This window comes from Biomphalaria glabrata, chromosome 16, assembly GCF_947242115.1.
Source record: "Biomphalaria glabrata chromosome 16, xgBioGlab47.1, whole genome shotgun sequence".
Classification (NCBI taxonomy): Eukaryota; Metazoa; Mollusca; class Gastropoda; family Planorbidae; genus Biomphalaria; species Biomphalaria glabrata.
Genome location: NC_074726.1, coordinates 30,269,881 through 30,289,457, shown reverse-complemented (window position 1 = coordinate 30,289,457; position 19,577 = coordinate 30,269,881). Strand labels below are relative to the sequence as shown.

Below are 19,577 nucleotides of genomic sequence, written 5' to 3'. Positions count from 1 at the left end.
ATACAGAGTCCCATTTCATAAAAGAACAATTGACATGATAGCAACCAATCAGATAAAAAGTGAGGGCCATAGTGTAGGTCAAGAGACATTTCTGCACTTTACGTCGACTCTTCGGCGGGCCGGATGGAACCAGGTCGCGGGCCGAATCTGGCCCGCGGGCCGTATTTTGGGCATCACTGTTCTATGCATTTTATTCAGAATTACTTTACGAGCCTTGCGTGTAGCGAAGTCATACAGTACATCATAAAAATTCTATTTCCTACATAGATCACGCTCAATAGCAAAAATTACCAAATGTTTCAATTTATCTTTGAGAATGTTTGACTGGAAGTAATTCTTCATTAGTTTGATGCGCGAGAAGCTTCTTTCACCAGATTACACAATTACGGCTGATGCATAATGCCGTGCGTAAGATTGGCGTTTTCATATTGAATGACACCCCAAAATGACAATCTGTTTTAAGTTATAAAATGGTATAATTTAATAATGTATACACCTTGAATTAGCGCGGGTCCTATGAAAGTGCGGGGCCCACTGCGGTCGCATAGGTTGCAGTGGCCTAAGGCCGGCCCTGCAAATTAGCGGCGTATGCTACGCCGCCGGTCGATTAGTAATCTTTATTGTCCGTAAGGAAATGTGTCTTACAATTTGTGCATTACACCAAACAAAACACAGTAACTATAAAAAAAAAATGTACATTTACACTAGAAAGACAGGCCATTTTTAAAAGATTATGCATGTCAGTACTAGCCAAGCTATTGGCGTTGGGCCAAAGATACACCCATTTAACACAATCGTCATACCAACGCAACAAATGATTGCGAGTCGTCTGCTAAGATCAAAAGGAGGCTCAGCAATAATGGCTAAGATGGATGGAATAAGTCACAGAGATGGAAATCTTTTACCGAACGGGCACTCGACCACTAAACGTCGTAGATCTATAAGTGTATAAGGTTTGCAGATGTTCTCTGAGTCAACTTTTACAGCAGACGCTACAGTTTAGAATCTAGATTTTTAGATCTATAGCTTATTGGGGCCTAGAATGTTAGTAAAGAAAAAACAACAAACAAACTAATAAGAAACACTAAGACTAGAAATTGAAGCTAGATCTAGATACAAACTAAAAAAAACAACAACTGCTTTTTATAGATCTAGCAGCTTATAAGATTTGATCGAAGTCTTAAAGATACTCTTTAAAAAAAAAAAACTTCAATATTTTTAAGCGTACAAATATTTATAGGTCAGTGATTGTAGAGCTCTATGTTAACAGGTAGTTTTCGGTAATTTGTGTTGGCGAAAAGGAAAACAAAAAAGTACTTTCATTTTCTCATTTCCTTTTAAACCTTGTTCATAGTCCCACATTGTTGATCTAATTTAGACTTTTTTTTTTAGATAGACGTACAACTGCGTAAAATGTCTGATATACCAGATGAAGATGACGACTTTACCATTGATCCCAATGATGTTGTTCAAGTTATTGAGCTTGATGATAGTGAAGGAGAAATGGACGGAGAGTCAGATTTACTTGGAGGTATTATAATTATTTTATTATTAAATCTACAATCTACATCTATTATGATCTATCAATCATTTCTATGATCTAGAAATCTAGATCTAGAATACTCTAGAATACTCTAGTGACACTGACTCTGTCTCTAGGACTAGACTCTAGATAAGAGTAGATTGTAAACTAAAGTTAAAGACTAACTACTAAAGACTTTAACTTTAAGACTTTAGTAAATATTAAAGTGTATGTATACTCAGTATAATCACTCTTACTAGATCTAGATCTAGTATTAAGTTATTAAGTCATTTAAGTATAATGATTTATAATAATATATACTCATATACTTATACTGATTATCTGATATAGATCTATTTCAATTTCAGTAAACAAAATTATAATTATATTATTATTATAGGCTAGTTAGTTAACAGTAAACAATTATAAGCTAGTTTAACGTTTGTTAGCACAGTAAACAATTATAAGCTAAGTAATTACTAAGTTAGTTATTAAAAAATTAAGTTAATAGTAAACAATTATAGTATTTATAGTCTAGTTAAAAGTAGTTAGTTAACAGTAAACAATCGTACACTTTTTTTTCTCAGTAAGTGATGAGGAAAATGAAAATGAAATGGACACTGAGGAGGCGGCAGCTGCAGCACATCAGAGAGATGATTCTATACTTACTTTTATTGGTCATACCAACTCTTCAGGTATGTTGTTAAGCGGCCTGGCACTGATTCTTCTTTTTTTTTAAATATATTTATTCACTGACATCTCATTAATTTTACCAACAATATATATAGTAAAACACATTTAGGCTAAGATATTTCAGTATTGTAGACAGAAATAATGCTTTTATTTTAGATAATGTAAGTTAAAACAAAATATTGATATTAGCAGTACTCTTATATTCATTATTATTAATACAATAACGAAGTTACAAGTTTGCTGGCTGTAGCCCGGAAACATGGTTGACTTCTGCACACAAGTTTAATGCTTGCAATGTAGGAAAAGTGTTTGGACTTGTCCTGGGTTCATACCCTGCCAGCTGCTGTCTCCCATCATCCTATGGGAGGTTTGGACTAGGAAGTAAATTATGTTCAACTCTGAAGAAGCATCCGAAACATTTAAAAACATTTTACATTTTTTACAAGATCGTACAGAAACATTCTCCCTGACACACTTACCCCACTTGTCCACAAAAGAAACTGGACTTTTAGACTGTAGCTCATGGAGCTAGTTATAAAGCTTGTTGATGTGTACAATAATAATAGCTCTAGTAATATGTGAACAATGATAAAAATGGCAAAATTTTTGAATTGCTTCTAAGTAAAGCAAAAATTTTTATGTTCATAGCTAATTAGTAAAATTTCTATTATAATTTATTTTTTCTGAGATAACACAATAATTATTTTTTTCCTCAGTCATTTGCACCAGGCTAAACCCAGTCGATAACAATATAGCTGTGACTGGAGGTCAAGATGACCAGGCCTTGGTTTGGAATACCCGAGAAGGTTCTATCTACTTTCAGTGTACAGGTATGCCTGGGGTACTGTTGGGGTTTCATTGCCAAGTCTTTTGGTTTGTTGTATTCCTAGACCTAGAAAAATGTCACATGTAATGAAAGTAGCCTCGAAGTCAATCCACATTTTTGTTTTGTTTGCTATTTATAAATTCGTATCCCTGAAAGAGTTTTAAGTAAAGTTCCCCTTTCAGACCTTGCGATCTTTAGGGCAAATGGTGTAAAGGTCATCTGTTTCTGTCCCCCAAGGTTAACGAGGGTGTCATGTGGTCAGCACACTGACCAACAGCCTTTACTTTCCCCAACTAATGTCAGGTACCTATTAGAGCTTAGTGGACTCAGAGGCACGCAAACAGGGCCGGCCTAACAACTGCGGGGCCCAGGTTGGGTAGGGATAATAAGTGACAATTAAGATTTTTTAGTAGAAAATAAATTTGTCTTAGCATTTTATTCATTCTTTACTAAGTATGAATTCATGATCGAATGAACTTTACTTTATATTGTAATGTAGATCTAGATCTATGTGATATAGATTTTATATTATGTGTTGATATTTTCTCTACATAAATAGAATTACAGATTTTTATTTAATATTAAACTTGAAAGAAAAAGATTTTCCTCAGAAAAAGAACTATACTATTGTTGGTTTCAAAGCATGTTACTATTAAGATATTATGATAATAAAGATGATGTCTAGAAAAATAAGATACAATTGAGACCTTGTGATGCATAAGGCAGATGATATAAAGCTGGATTATTGCTTGACTTTAGATGTGATAGTAAAGATATTTGAGGGATAAAGCTCTTGACTTTTAAACCAGTGGATCCCGGGTACGATTTCTGTTAAAGACTGGGATTTTTTAGTTTTGGGATCTTTGGGTGCTTCTGAGTCCACCACATGTCATTAGTTGGGGAAAAGTAAAGACCATATAACACCCCCGTTAACCACAAAACAGATGACCTTTACATCATCTGCCCCATATATTGCATGGTCTGTATGGAGAACTTTACTTTTTATTAGTGAAGTTATTTAGAAAACAGGATGATTACGGGAATTATGAACATTGATGGTGCAAAGTTTTTAATGTAATAATTTGATTCTAACTAGTTAGTTAAATTTTCCAAGTCAGCTCTGCACAATTTTTCTTGTCATCAGGTCACACAGACACAGTTGTCAGTGTTGGTTTCAGTCACGATGGTAAGCTGGTAGCCACAGCTGACATGAAAGGCCTGATCAAAGTTTGGAAGGTTGAGACAGGAACAGTCGTCTGGTCATTTGATGGGACGGACCTAGAGGTTAGTTGATACTCTCCATTGAGCGCACTGAAATCTTTGTGGTCTTAATACAATGACATTTGTTATTAATTATGAATAGCTATAGATTTTGGAAGCTTAAAATTGCAACGATATTTATCAGAATAAGAAAAGTTTATGGCAATAATTTAAGGATAAAAAAAAAGAGGGATTCAATTATTTGGGTTTTTACTATTTTGTTACATATTCTTATCATCATAAATTAAATAGAATTAATAAATGAGTAACTAACAGAGGTTTGTAAAATTTGTAAAAGTTAAAAAATTTCTAATATGATGATGATGATTCCTCTTTCAGACCTTGTGGTCTATAGGTCAGATGTTGTTGTATAGGTCATTTGTTTCTGTGGCCTACGGTTTACGAGGTCTAGCACAACAACCAACCATCTTTACTTCTGCTTAAGCAGACATCTTAGTTGATAGTAAAGTGCACTCTTATTCATTATATTTTCACAAGGACTTATCTTTGTAAGCCATTTTAAGATTGGAGTTTATACTATCTTTATAATCTTATAGATTTCAGACTTTCCCTATTAATAGAAGATAATTACATCCTTCGTGTTGGCAAAGTATTTAAGTGCTTGGCTTCCAAACATAGGTTCCTTGGTTCAAATGTCATTGAAGACGGGGATTTTTAATTTTGGGATTTTTAGGGCACCCCTGAGTCCACCCAACTCTATTGTGTACTTGACTTTAGTTTGGGAAAGCTAATATGGTTGGTCGTTGTGCTGGCCACATGACACCATGCTCGATAACCATTGGCCAAAGAAACAGATGGCTTAACTTCATCTGCTCCATAGATCGTAAGGTTGGAAAGGGGAACTTTTACTTAAAGTAATGATATGACAGATTCTATGTTTCCAATTTTTGTAATTGGCGTGATGTTTTCTTTTGTAGTGGATTCAGTGGCACAAAGCTGCTCCTGTTCTACTGGCAGGCACCAAGGAGGGTGAGGTCTGGATGTGGAAGATACCGTCGGGAGACTGTAAAACGTTTGCCGGGCGTGGACCCAGTGCACAGTGTGGATTAATAATGCCTGATGGTAAACAGTTTTCTTTATTTATAAATTATCAAAAGTCTGCCGCAGCTGAGCAGCTGTTTTCTATTGCAGGCAAACTTTATCACAACCAAAATATTGAAGAGTTATATGTATGAATGTTGCAAGCAGCTCAGGTCTAGATCCTTTTATATGAGATGAAAGATGTAAGATATTTGAAGTATTTGACACATTCTGTTCTTTACATTCTGATTTTGGATATAGCTTGTGTAAACTTTTGGTAATCAGATATGTGTGTTGTTTTTAGTATAAATTTGCTTGCTGTCTTCTGTTGGCACAAGTCTGCTAGCTTTTCTTCTTATCCTGTTGTTGACAAATGTGTAATTTTGTCATTTTCTGCTAATGCTCACAGTTCCATCTTCTCTTTTTGAATGAATTTATACTTTATTTTTGCTGCTCGATGGAATGTTGTCATCGACTTACTCCAGTGTATTTTTTTTTTAAAGTGTCATTCAAGTTTCATCATGTACAAAGTTAGAGTTAATAAACTAGTTCCTCTTCCAGATAGAAAAATATTTTTTTTAGCTCTCAAATCTTCTTAGCTACTAATGCTATAGATATTAATGAGTTAACATAAATGTTAGGATGTTCTATAGATCAGGCAGAGATGTTAAAATTTAGAGTAGTGTGGACATTAGGTAAATTAGTTTGAATTTTAGGCTGGTAAAACATTTTTTTTTTTACCTTCATCTATCCCTTATGTCAGGTTCTTGTGTTCTTGTATTTATCAAATTATTATTATATATTTCAAATGCGAATATTTATTAATATTAAATATTATTTCAATTTGTATTATTGTTATTATGTTCTGAACTTATAATATTTTGGATCAAGTTCAGCCTGACAAGCACATCATACACATACAGTTGTATATAAACTAATAAACTAAGTGTATGATGTAAATAACAATAAAATTTATTCTAGTGATATATTTACAAATGACTAATCCATGATGAATGATAATAATAGTATGAAATATCAATATGTAATAAAATGATCCAGTTAGTCTCTTTAGAACATTCAAATAATTATGAAATACATAATATATTACCTTAACTATAATAGGTAGTTCAATGGATCACATAGACCTTCAATCTCAAAACAACAACTGGTAATATATGTAGATCTAGCCTCTAGATCAGGCACTGTCCACTGACGACAATTCCAAAAAATAGAAGTTCATAGTTGACACTACACCATCAGGTCTGACCACTGCAACCCGCAGTCCGGAATCTTGAACCTCAGACTCATGTAAAAACCAACTTGCACACCAGATGACCCACTGAGAGAAAGACCTCAGTCCTGTAGACTGTAGACCTAAAGTTGTACTCTCAATATATAACTGAGACTGGATAAACAAGTCTTGACACTGAGACTTGACACAGAGTCTAACACATAGACTCGACACCAAGCTAAGATCACTACTTAGACTTGACGCTAATACCCTATAGAATATAAAAGAAAGGATTCTTCTAATCATCTATATCTAGTCTAATTATAGACCTACAAATACGAACGAATTCAAATAGATAACTATACAATGAAAAATAAACTCACCCTAAACAGGGGTCAAGATAATCCAACAAGAAAATGTCCAAGGCAAATGTTAAGGCTATCCAGTAAGAAAAAACCAAGGAGAAATTCAAGAGCTCTCAAGACACATCTATCTATACCAACGTACAAAACAATGGAGAGACTGTACTAGACGATAAATGACCAAATCACACACACACTAAATTTACGTCACTAGAAGTTGTGACAAGCAACAAAAGCTCAGTCCTCTAGTCTACAAAGAAAAATATTAATAGTGTAATGACGTCATCAATATAGTGAACAACGCCGCACTATCAATTAGAGAAATAATTCTACTATACAGTTACATAGATAACTGCGACACCTTAGTCTGTTGACCATTAGGGCACCACACAAGTTTTGACTGTCTTTCTCTATTCCTCTTTGTCTTTTACCTTGGATAGAACCTCTTTCTATGGCAGGCCCGACCATTCTCTGAAGTTGTCCTCCCATTGCTGTCTTTGTCGCCTCTTCTTCTTTTTCTAGGTACTTTTATTTTGGTAAAAAGCCATATTAGCTTATGCTGAAGGCTTTACCTTTGTTGAGCTTTTTTTTAAACTTGTTATTTAGACATTTTCTTTTTTGCTGCCTTGCTATTTATACAAAAATTGTTGTACCAGGAGGCTTCAATTTTGAAAAGCTATTTCTAAACACACTGTGAAAGAATCGTTGTAATTTATCTATCTTGTCTTCTTAGAAGTCTTCTGTAGTTGAGTACAAAAGATCTTTCAGTGAACTTGTCTGTGACCTCTCTTTCGTGTTGCAATGATTTCAAGAATACAGCGACTCTTGGTAGACCGACGGTTATATAGGAATAGGGCAGGTGGGGGATTGGGATTGCTGAAAATGTTGGATTACAACGTTTAAAAAAAATTTGCTTTCAAAAATACCCCCAGATATCTGGGCATGACTGTTCCTTTCCTGTTTAAGTCAAGCATAAAGTGCTTCCAGAACTTGTGGATATCTGCTTGATCAAAGGGTCTCTTGGTGTTGTCTTCAATAGATGTTATAAATGTTCTATTTTTCTCCCAGGAAAACCCATGACTAGGCAATATTTAGGTCATTGGTTAATAGGACGTAATCATCTTCTTTTTTGAAGTAACGTCTGTATATTTATATAAGATAAGATTATTCATAATGTAAATGTTAAGTCTCTCGAAGCCATTAATTGATGCTTCTTAATAGTTTCCCATTTCTTGGGTTCTGCTAAGGAGCATAATTTGCTTGTCTTCCTAGCAAGGGGGCTTGAGTTCAAAACCTGACTCAAGATGAGTTGTGTTTGCTAAGCGCCTTAAGGCAGCATGTAGTCTTCTCCCAGATACCTTCTCCCCCCATGGGTCAAAAAGAGACAAAGGAGACTGAGCCATCGAGCACCAAGCATCCTAAAAGCAAAACGAACACATGACTCTGTTATTACATAATAAGAATAAACAGTGTTTATTTAAATCTGTTGACGAGCCTTTGTTTGTCCACCATCTCTCTGAAGCCACTCCTCTGTTATGCAAGTACCATTCATCAACCTATTAGCACCATTTAACCCAGTGATTCCCAAAGTGGTCTATATAGGCCCCCTAGGGGTCTATGAAGACTTCCAAGGGGTCTACGAAAGTTAAAAAATAAATTAGGGATCTATCAGTTGTCCATGGGGTTCTACGGTAATTGATTTTAAATTTAATTAGTTAGTGACTAATATTTTCACATCCCATTTTCAAGGTGTTGGTGATTTCAGTAATACATATTAATTATTGGTTTAAATTTGAACTTTATTAATTATCAATAAAAAAAAATATCTCTAACTTACAATTTAGCTTTAAATTACTTTTTTCACTCTTTGACTCACTACAGTTACACATTACTTTACATAAAATGGAGTTGATGAATTTGCAAAATGCAATATAATTTAAACAGGGGGTCTACCGCGAACCAGAAAACATAGCAAGGGGTCTGCAAGACAAAAAAGTTTGGGAACCACTGATTTAACCAAAGGAGATTACTCTTCCCTTCTTTTTTTAATTTTGTTTGTTAACTATATGTGCAGATAGCAACATAATTGTAAAAAAATCATTACTAAAAGGCACACATCTTTATGAAGGCCAAAATTAGTCTTCTACTTTTTTGTATTTGTTGCTGTAACATTATATTAACATATTCTAGTTTTTGATTGGTGACATTTTTACCGACAGGAAAAACTGCTTGTGTCGGATATGAAGATGGTGTTGTTAAAATTTGGGATCTGAAATCATCCAGTGCGATACACACAGTTTCTGGTAAGAGACTTAAATATTTCTTTTTTAGAAAAATTACTTTTTAAAATTTCAAGAAAGAAAGTTTTGTAAAGAAAATTTAAAAAGTTTGAACAATAAAAAACAACTTGTAAATTAAAAGCTATTATTATATTGTTTAAAAGAATCTTAGGGGGATATTTAATGGAACAATTTATACATATGTTGTTAAAAGAATCATGTAGAAATGTAATACAACTATTAATAGTGATATTGAATTATACTTTAGTAGCTGTCTCTATCTCTAACACATGTCTCCATTTATTCAGATCATGAAGGTCACAAGGAGCCAGTATTTTGTTTGGATCATAACAGCAGCGGCTCTTTGGTCATGACTGGCTCTGAGGACATGACGGCCAAAGTTATCAACACCTCAACCGGCAAGGTGAGTTGGTGAGTAATGGAGGTCCAGTAGTAAAAAAGTAAAGTTAAGTTCCCCTTTCAGATCTATGGGGCAGATGATGCAAAGGTCGTCTGTGGCCCAGCACAATGAGTTATAATAGAATATGAAAAAAAATGTTTAAAGATCTAATTCGGAAACCTTTGTTAAGCTCATCTGTTTCTGCATCTCTATTTAATGAACATTATTGAATGAGCACGTTGTGTGGCTAGGACAATGACAAACCTCCCATAATTTTTTTACTTTTCTCATCTAAAGTTAGGCACCCATTAGCGTTTAAGTCAAATCCCAAACATTACAGGTTTGAACTAACAACCCTCAGGTTTGGCAGCCAATGCTTTCATTCTTACCACCGTGTTCTTTATTAGATTATTACGGCTAACCGATAGGGTATTGAGCACAGGAAATGCAATGTTTTGCAAGGGGAACTACTGCACTCCTATCTTAATCTTTGGAAAGCCTTATATGACACGGTATTTGTAGGCCCCAATCATTGAGTCAGCTACTATTCAGTTAATCGTATTTTTTTCTTTTGTATCGCTATTGGTTTGAAATATATTTCAATGAACAGTGATAGGTACAAATGTTTACCCCTTAGGACACTACAAGGGGAGACTATTTTCTTTGCTGCTTGCCTGAACTCTCCATGGATGAAAATACAATTCAGTTAATTATTACTCCCCCCCCCCCCTTCCCACCTATTTCTATTGGGGCTCCATAAATTATTTTTTTTTATTATTTTCCCCTTGCCTTTCTGTTATCTGCCTATATTTAAAAAAAAATTAATTTACAATTACCAAGAATTCAGACTTGTCGTACCATTTTATGTGACTTCATTACCATTATATTTTTTAAAAATATTTGCTCTGGACTCATTTTCTTAGTATACTATATTATCTCCAGGTCGTGTCAACACTTGCTTGTCAGAAAACGGAAGAAGACGAAGATTCTGTTGAAGCTGTAGGTTTCTCCCACTTGTAAGTAACATTAGCCAGGTTTTTAGACTGAATTAATTGCAATATGAACCCTATACAAAATGTGCCTTCTCTTGGCAGCTGATTTGCTTTCTCTGGTGTGGTGCAGCTACTTATAGTCTAGTCCAGCTGCAATGCCTTTACTTCACATTTAACATTCTGTTCTTGTGTAACTACAGAAATAGCGTCATAGTGTGCCATGTAAATCCCTCTACGGTCAGCAGCTGTCCTAAGTAGATTATAAAAAGGAAGACCAGTCTATTCTTTCACCTTGTCCAGCCTTACTTTGGATGACTCTTTCTCCATTTTCTCACCACTCTCCATCGAAGGATGATTTTTGACGATGTGTCATGTTTTACAGTATTGACCGAACCAGCTCAGCTTTTTTTTTCACAGTATTGAGGCGCTCCTCCTTTTTGCCTGCCAGAGTGTTGACTTGTAAAATTACAAACTCATGCAGATTTCCTAAATCTAACTTGAAACATCATTGGCATTTTAAAACAATTTTACATCATTAAAACAATTTCAGCGTAGAATTCTTTCTTTATTTAGTATTTTATTTCATTTTAGTTTCTATATACCTATATAACCCTACTTTTACAATCTCTTTCTTTCTCTTTATATCTCTTTCTTTGTCTTTCTTTGTCTTTGTTTCTCTTTCTTTCTCTTTGTTTGCAATGCCTTTACATTAGCCTCGTTATAATAATGACATCACATCTGTTTATAGACATGATTACGCCACCACCGGAACACTTGGGGGTGCTCTTGAGATCTGGGACCTGCCAACGAAATCTGTTCGCCATCGATGTGAGCACCCTGTGAGTATTTTTTTTTTTACTTTGAGCTCATTAACTCCATAGCAACCATATTGCAATGGTCCCAGGTTCGAATCCTGGTGAGGACTAGGAATTTTTTCTTTTTGGATCTTTAGGGTGCCTCTTAGTCTACACAGCACTAATGGATACCTGACATTAGTTGGGGAAAAGTAAAAGCGGTCGGTTGTTGTGCTGGCCACATGACACCCTCGTTAAACGCGGGACAAAGAAACAGATGACCTTTACATCATCTGCCTTATAGATCGCATGGTCTGAAATAAAAAAATTTAACTTTTTTTTTTCTCTATTGTCCATTCAACTTGGATATAAAACATTGCTGATGCAAGTAAAGTTTTTTTTTAAAGAAGACACCTTTTCATTAAAAAACCTTCAAAATGTGGTTAAAATGATTTAGACTATTTGGTGAATTTTAATAACTCAAGTACGCTCTGTCGTCTTCCTGTGAACTCAAGAGTTGACCACAAGATGGCCACTCTTTGTCATTATTGCATCTACAACAAAGAAATGCCCTTTTAACTTTAGTGAACTCATCACTCCATATGTCCCTCTGAGAGACTCGGCTCTGTTGACTCAACGGATCTAATTGTACCACATTTATTCCTTAAAGATAGGGTTTTCTAGCTTTTTCAGTGCATGGGCCCAAGGTTTGGAACTCACTCCCCATGGATCTCAGACAAGCTTTACTTCATTCAAGAAGAATATTAAGACCAATCTGTTTAAAACTTTTTTAGATTAGTTTTCCTTTTTAACTCGCACATGTTAAAGTTTGTAATGTTATCACAGGGTATTAAGCCCACATTATATTTTTTAACAGCGCTTTTTAAATTTACAAATTCATCCTGTTGAAATTATAGATTATCAAGCTATGAAATATAAACATCAGTGTACAAGTGTGTTATTAATTAGAAAGTTACACATGTTAAAAATAATCTCATAAATTCTTTTTTTTCATCCAGCATGGTATTGTCAAGATTGTCTGGTCCAAAGTTTTCCCAACCTTCTTCACATCCTGTCTAGATGGCAACATCAGGCAGTTTGATTCACGGAATGGCGAGATGGTTCGCACTTGGCAGGGTCACAGAGCTGCCATTTTGGATTTCGATTTGTCAAGGTGAGCTCATGTCATAATTATCTTATCTTATTATATTACTGTTCCCATTAAAAAGAATATAATTATATTCTTGGCCAATCCCAGTGTTTTGCTTGTTAATTAAAGACTTGTACTCTGTCAGTATTACATGAGAGACTGATTTAGCATTTGTTTATTTGTAAAATGTTTTACATGTTTTCGGATTTCCTTCAATGTTGAAGACAATCTACTTCCTGGTCCAAACCTCCTGCAGGACACCGGGGGATGGCAGCAGGCAGCAGACGTGCCTGCCGACCCGCATTATGCAAAACAGTCCCGCAAAATCATCAAAAAAAGTTCACATGTTCCACCGTTCCAAATTCGCTAGTTTTTGTTCCCCTTAGTCCAAATTCCGAATATGATATATATAGGTGTGTGTTTATTGTTTACATTTCGTCTCCTCCCCCTCCCGGTGTGTTCTAGAATTACGAACATATGGTTGAGCTAGATTAGATACTAGATCTATTCTTAGAATTAGAATCTAGGAAGCATTAGTAAGTCAAATGCTCCATTAAAATCCTTTCTTTTCCTGACAGTGGATCCAGATCTAGATCTAGACTATAAAATAACTATTCTAATTCTAGACTCTAACTAAAACTATTGTAACCTGTTCCTAAGAAAAGGATTTTTTAAAAATATGTTAAAATCTAATTGTAATTAATTAAGGCAATTAAGGCCTAACTAAGGCTATAAAATAGATCTAGATCTACTTACTTAAGTAATTAAAGTAGTGAGTACTTATTACTTAGTATAAGTCTAAACTAGATCTAATTTCTAGATTGCTTCATCTAGAGTCCAGAAACTGAGAAGTAGACTAGTAACTAGTAACAAAAATAAAAATAGTCAGTAACATTAGCCTAGGTCTAGGTCTTTTAGAATACATAGTATAAAGATTAGTCATTAGATCTAGAATAATTTAACTAACTGTTCAAGCAAGTAAATCTAGATCTATTTCTGTAATATATATATATGTATATATATATGTATATATATATATATATATGTATATATATATATATATATATATATATATATATATATATATATATTGTTAGATAGCTAGTTTAGTTAGTTGGGTTGCGCACTTTGTTAGACCGACAGGGAACGTATATTTTATAGTGACGACATAGACTTTGGGTTAGAGATTACAATAGACTTTTAATTAATCAGTTACCGCTAGATTCTCAAGGGGATAACATCGTTCTATAGTGACAGACTAGACTGTGGCCCATTCTGTATTAAACGTTTGTTCGAAGTTCACCTTGAGTCAACTTGGTCATTGAGTCTGTGTTCCTGTTAGTACCTTATCTATATTTGTAACGGTGTGCATGAAGAACTCGCAGATTGAAAATACATCAGACAAGGTACGCACGCACTTAGTCTAATTAAGTCTCCTAGAAATACTTCAGCCACATCTGACTACACATGCATCCGTTACAGTGTAAATTGTTATCCGCCTTCACTAGCAACATAACTATTGAGCATTTCTTTTAGTAGCTGTATAGCCACACTTGTTGTAAATGTATAGCCACATTTGTTGTAAATGTATAGCCACATTTGTTGTAAATGTATAGCCACATTTATTGTAAAAGTTGTCTTCTGATGTAATTGTCCACCTCTGTATTTATGCTTAAGAGTTCTTTGTATGGCCTATAAACAAAAGGCTAACACACCACCTTATGTGTAGGATAATTTATCCAATTGGCTAACTGATGTTAGTTTTCTTTTGACGTTTTAAAAAGTACATGTCTAATAACTTTCCTTACAAGAGAAAAAATTATATCATTTTTGTAAACTATTGTTATACGTATATTCTCTAAGGCTCAAAAGCAAATCAGTCTTATGTCTTAGCGGAAACATAAATTTGCTTTTTTCTAATGTATTTGGAATGTATTTTGCATAAGTCGAAAGGAAGGCTTTTAATTATTTTGAATATTGATAGAAGTACAAGCTTACAGGAAAACATTTATTCTAAAACCTGCTTTCTTAATTCTAGCAATTTGTAATTGTGGATTTATTGAGGATAATATATGAACAAGCAGTTGGACTCACACTATTTGAAATAACGCTTTAATTTAACTTGGAATAAATAGGACAACCAAGGTGTGATGACAATAAAGAAAAAAATTTATTGATTCAAGCTCTTGATATAAACTTGTAAAGCTAAAGCAGACATGCCTACCCCCAAGACCCAGAATGTGGAACACTCAGGTTGAAAATGTGGAATTTTGGGCCCCAATGTGGAACATATGCGCGTTTACGTTTGTCAGCCATACTGTATGCAATATAAATAAAACTTCAATTATATTACTTTAATAACAATACTAGTTTGCTTCTTATAAATTAGATGTAAATGTATTCTAATGACCTAGAGTCTAGACTCAAATGTTACTATCTATTTTTATTTGTTACTACTAGATCTAAATCTAATGACTAGATCTAGATTATTCTAGATCTACTTGATTATCTATCCTTTTCTAGGGCTCTACTCTAGTCACTCTAGATGCTGTCTCTAGTTCTAGATCTAAAATGTATATACGTAATTTAAGAGTCTACTAGGTTACTTGTCTAGATCTACATCTAATAAGTCCTCTAAGTCCTAAGTCTAAGAACACAGATTATAATAATTATATTATAGTTATAGATCTAAATATTTATGTCTAGATCTATAGACTTATTGAGAACTAAATTTATTACATAATGTGCAATAATGATACATATAAATGATATAGAATCTGGAGATCTATCCCCTTCTAAGTCTATTTCTAGATAGATCTAGATTTAGTATTGACATATAGTTATCTAGATTCTAGTCTAAGTGCTAGTCCTACTTCTAAAAAAAGTCACTATGTAAATAAATTAAAAATGTAATTATTTTAATTAGTAGATCTAGACCTCTATACTGAGTCACTCTGTCTATAGCCTTATTTAGGCCTTAGCCATACTATGTCTAAGTTAATTAATTACATTTAGAATCTACCGTCTAGATCTAGATCTTTAATAACGTATTTTGTTAAAAATCCTTTTCTTAGATTTTACTTAGAAACCAGTTCAGTTGTGTTACTCAGATCTAGATCTATACTATATCTAATCTATATCTAGTTAGAATAGACTAAAAATAGATCTAGTCATCTAGTCGGTATACTAGACTAGATCTAGTACTAGTAGTAGAGCCATTGTCGGGAAAAGAAAGGGATTTAAATGGAAAATTTGGCTTATTAGCACTTACTAGATTCTAAGATTAGATCTAGACTAGTATCTAGACTTCTAGACCTAGACTACTAGATCAGTAGATCTAGCTCAACCATATCTTCGTAAATTTAGGACTCGCCGGGTCCGGGAGATAAAATGTAAACAATAAACACAGACCTATATATATTTTAGTTTGCATTCAGTATTTTCATTTCGCACTATTAATAAATAATGAAAAAACGGCGATTTTTTTTTTTTTTTTTGTGTCGGAATTCAGACTTGGCGGAACAAAAAATCGTGAATGCGGAACGGCGGAACATGTGAGCTTTTTTTATGATTTTGCGGGACGGTTCCGCATAATGCGGGACTGTAGGCATGTCTGGCTAAAGGTAAAAACAAAATAAATAAATATAAAATCAAACCACTGGAATAAAGGCATTACACAACTCAAATCCAAAAAGGAAATAATATGAACAACAAACTAAACTGACTGACGAAACATTGTTAAACATAAAGGGCAAGAGAAAGAGGCCACGACATAATTTGTTAATGGAATGTACAATTGCACACAATCTATTACAAGCGCAGCCCAATTCCTGCATGTACAGCTCATCCTCAAAACGATATTCAATAGGAAAGATCTGGTACAAGAAGGTTTGATTATACACTCAAGCAGTAGCTTGATAAATGCATTTCTAAAACAATTAAACAAAGTTATGTGCTTTCATTAATATCAGATCTGTTTATAATGCATCTTATACTTGATGGCCAATGAGGGTTACAGTTTTAATTAACTGCAACTGGCTGATCAATAACAAAAAAAACAACTTGCAAATTAATAATATAACTTGCTGATTAATAAGACATTTCTGATTAATAAAAAAAATTGCAGATTAATAACAAAACTTGCTGATTAAAAAGTCTGATTAATAAAAAAAAACAACTTGCTGATTAATAACAAAACTTGATTCTTTATACTGATTAATTAAGGTAAATTTGAGTGTCAAAAGTAATTGTTGAATTAACATTTATTTCTATATATTGTCACACTCCAACGCACATGTCGGAGATTGGTCAGTAATGTGACTCAAGATTATTAAGTGAAGATGTCCCAATCACAAGGTCCTCAGGGCTCGCAAAGACCTTCCTTCAGTGAACAGTAGCAGGAAAAACAAGAGTCAGACAGAGAAAGCCATGGGAAGACAACATGAAAGAATTGAAGGGCCTGTCATTGAAAGAGATTCTATCCAAGGCAAAAGATAAAGAGGAATGGAGAATGTCAACAGATCTTGCGTTATGCCCCAATGATCATATGAGAAGTCCTGGAAAAGATTTATTTGAACAGCTATGCTGGGCATCGAATGAAGGAAAGTTCTAAAGGTCTAGAAAAGTCTTTTCGGAGACTATTAAAGTAAAACAAAGCTAGATATTGAGGTCATTGGTCACAAATTATGAGTCGCTGGTCAGCAATTATTCACTGTGATTTAATGAATGGTAATATTATTTGTCAGTGAAGCTATTCTACAATTCATGATTCGTACAAATGATTTATTTTATTTGTCAAGTATGTTCATCGAGGGAATAATTGTTTTAAAGAATTGGATTTTCAGATATTTTACACTGTGTCTTCAGTGTGTTTATATAGAGGCAGCTCTGAATCAACAGATTTTATGTTACTTTGAGAGACTTTTCTTCTTCTTCTTCTTCTTCTAGCCAGCTTTATTGCTGCTGAGCTGTGAGCTCTTTTGCAGACTGTGCCAAGGAAAAAATAGTGTGCTGTTTTCTTCAGTGTGTTTATATAGAGCTCTGAATCAACAGATTTTATGTTACTTTGAGAGACTTTTCTTCTTCTTCTTCTTCTACTAGCCAGCTTTATTGCTGCTGAGCTGTGAGCTCTTTTGCAGACTGTGCCAAGGAAAAAATGTGTGCTGTTTTCTTCAACTGTTCAGCACTGCCGCACAGGGTGTTGGTTATGTTGGGCTGTAGTGGAAGTAGGGTCTGCCCAAGGTGGGTTAGGAAGGGGCATTCAAAGAGGATATGGTTTACGGTTTCATAAGGGTGGGCGCAGTGTCTGCAAAGGAGGAGTTGTGTGGAGTTTATTTTGTTCAGGTGGTAATTTAATAGAGGTGTGTGTCCTGTTCTTGGTTGGAAAATTGTAGTTTGTTCTTTGTGGGGGAGGAAGTTAATACTGTCCAGTTTGTTTGAGAGGCAAAAAGTACAATGGATAGTGTGAAAAACACAACTCTCAAAACACCTGGTAACAAATATGTTCTCTGAAACGGTTTCTCCCAGGGGCCAGAGCTGGAGACTATTCACCCCACTTCTCTCTGGAGGGTCTAAATTATAATTACAATAATTATATTATGTGACCAGAGTTATGCACCCCTTGATTTCATATTAGACTTCAAACAAAACAATTTTGACTGACAATGGCATGAGAAGCAATGATGGGTAAATTATGGCTCTTGGGGTCAAATCCAGCTCAATGAAAGGTTCTATCCAGCGTGTTACATATTTTACAACAAAAATTGAACATAACAATTAAGCTAAGAATGTTAAAATTCAAGTTATTTATAAAAGTTGATCTTTCACAATAGTAAATTAAATGTCAGAATGAAATAAATCAACTATTGAAGATATCTGTTGCCATCCCAAGGGTTTCAAACAACTTGTTCTGTTGGCCAATCAGCAAGCTAAGCATAACTTGTCACACTTCACAAGGTTCCACAGACAGTTGTGAAGGGAAACATGCTTAGCAATTATAACAATAAGCTGAGGAAACTTCATGCAATGAAAGAATATATATGTTCAGCGGGCCTTTCAATGTTGACAGTGAGGTGGTTTGACCAGACCTGCTGCTTAGAATCAAACTCTGTTCTAGCAATCACATCAAACAATTATTTCAAAAACTTATGATGTCATAAAAAGGTTTTACTCATTTAGTATTTTCTTTTTTTTTTAATAATAAGGCCTGTCAACATTTATACTTTTTATCCACTTCTAAAAAAGTTTATTCATCTATTTTATTTAGACATAGATTTTGCTTTTGGTAAGTATTCGGCAAGTATTCAGAATGACACATTCCTTATCTCATTTGTAATATTTCAAAATAAATTCCAGCATAACTCGGTAGAAAAAAAAATAATTTGGAATAATTTGGAAATGACTCTAAGTGAAAATTAATGCAAAGGGCTGAAAAAATGTACATCATTAAGAATGACTAGCAGGCTAAAACTTAGACCAGACTGGACCCAGGGGCTACGTAGACTTTATAAGATGATCTTTAGCTTCACCATGTTCTGTTTTTTTTTGTTTTTTTTTTGTTGTGGTCAATGGACTAGATTAATATTACTTAGTGTCTAATGTAACCCACATTTTAATCTGTACAATGAAATTTTATTGTTTCTTTTATAACTCAGTAATTTTTTTTTTCTTTTTTTTTTTTTCAGAGATGAATCTCTTTTAGTTACTGCATCCGATGACTCGACTGCCAAAGTATTTCATATACAATGACAACGTGTGTTTTAAACTAATAAAAAAATTTACAAAATATATTTCATATATAAGTCTTATTATTGTCATGTCAATTAACAAAAGTTATGGGGAAAAAAATTATCCGTACATGAAGAAAGAATTTTGAACAAATCTGAAATCCCTAAACAAAAATAATACATTTAGGAAAAAAGAATGTTCATTTATAAAGCACCAATCTTTCACAGTTAAATAAAAAAAAACATGTTATGCAAAGGTCATGTTTAGCTAATACTTAATAAAAAAAAACGTTATACAAGAT

The 19,577-nt window shown here is 34.0% G+C and overlaps 1 protein-coding gene across 1 annotated transcript; it reads left to right on the top strand.

The window, feature by feature from the left end:
• Positions 1-1,342: 1,342 nt before the first annotated feature.
• LOC106067161 (angio-associated migratory cell protein-like) lies at positions 1,343-19,338 on the top strand. Its single transcript, XM_056014104.1, has 11 exons — positions 1,343-1,531; positions 2,110-2,217; positions 2,932-3,045; positions 4,186-4,325; positions 5,240-5,384; positions 9,155-9,238; positions 9,523-9,638; positions 10,557-10,630; positions 11,355-11,445; positions 12,420-12,574; positions 19,234-19,338. The coding sequence occupies exons 1-11, from the start codon at positions 1,414-1,416 to the stop codon at positions 19,295-19,297; spliced, it is 1,209 nt and encodes a 402-aa protein (XP_055870079.1). The 5' UTR covers positions 1,343-1,413; the 3' UTR covers positions 19,298-19,338.
• The last annotated feature ends 239 nt before the right edge of the window (positions 19,339-19,577 follow it).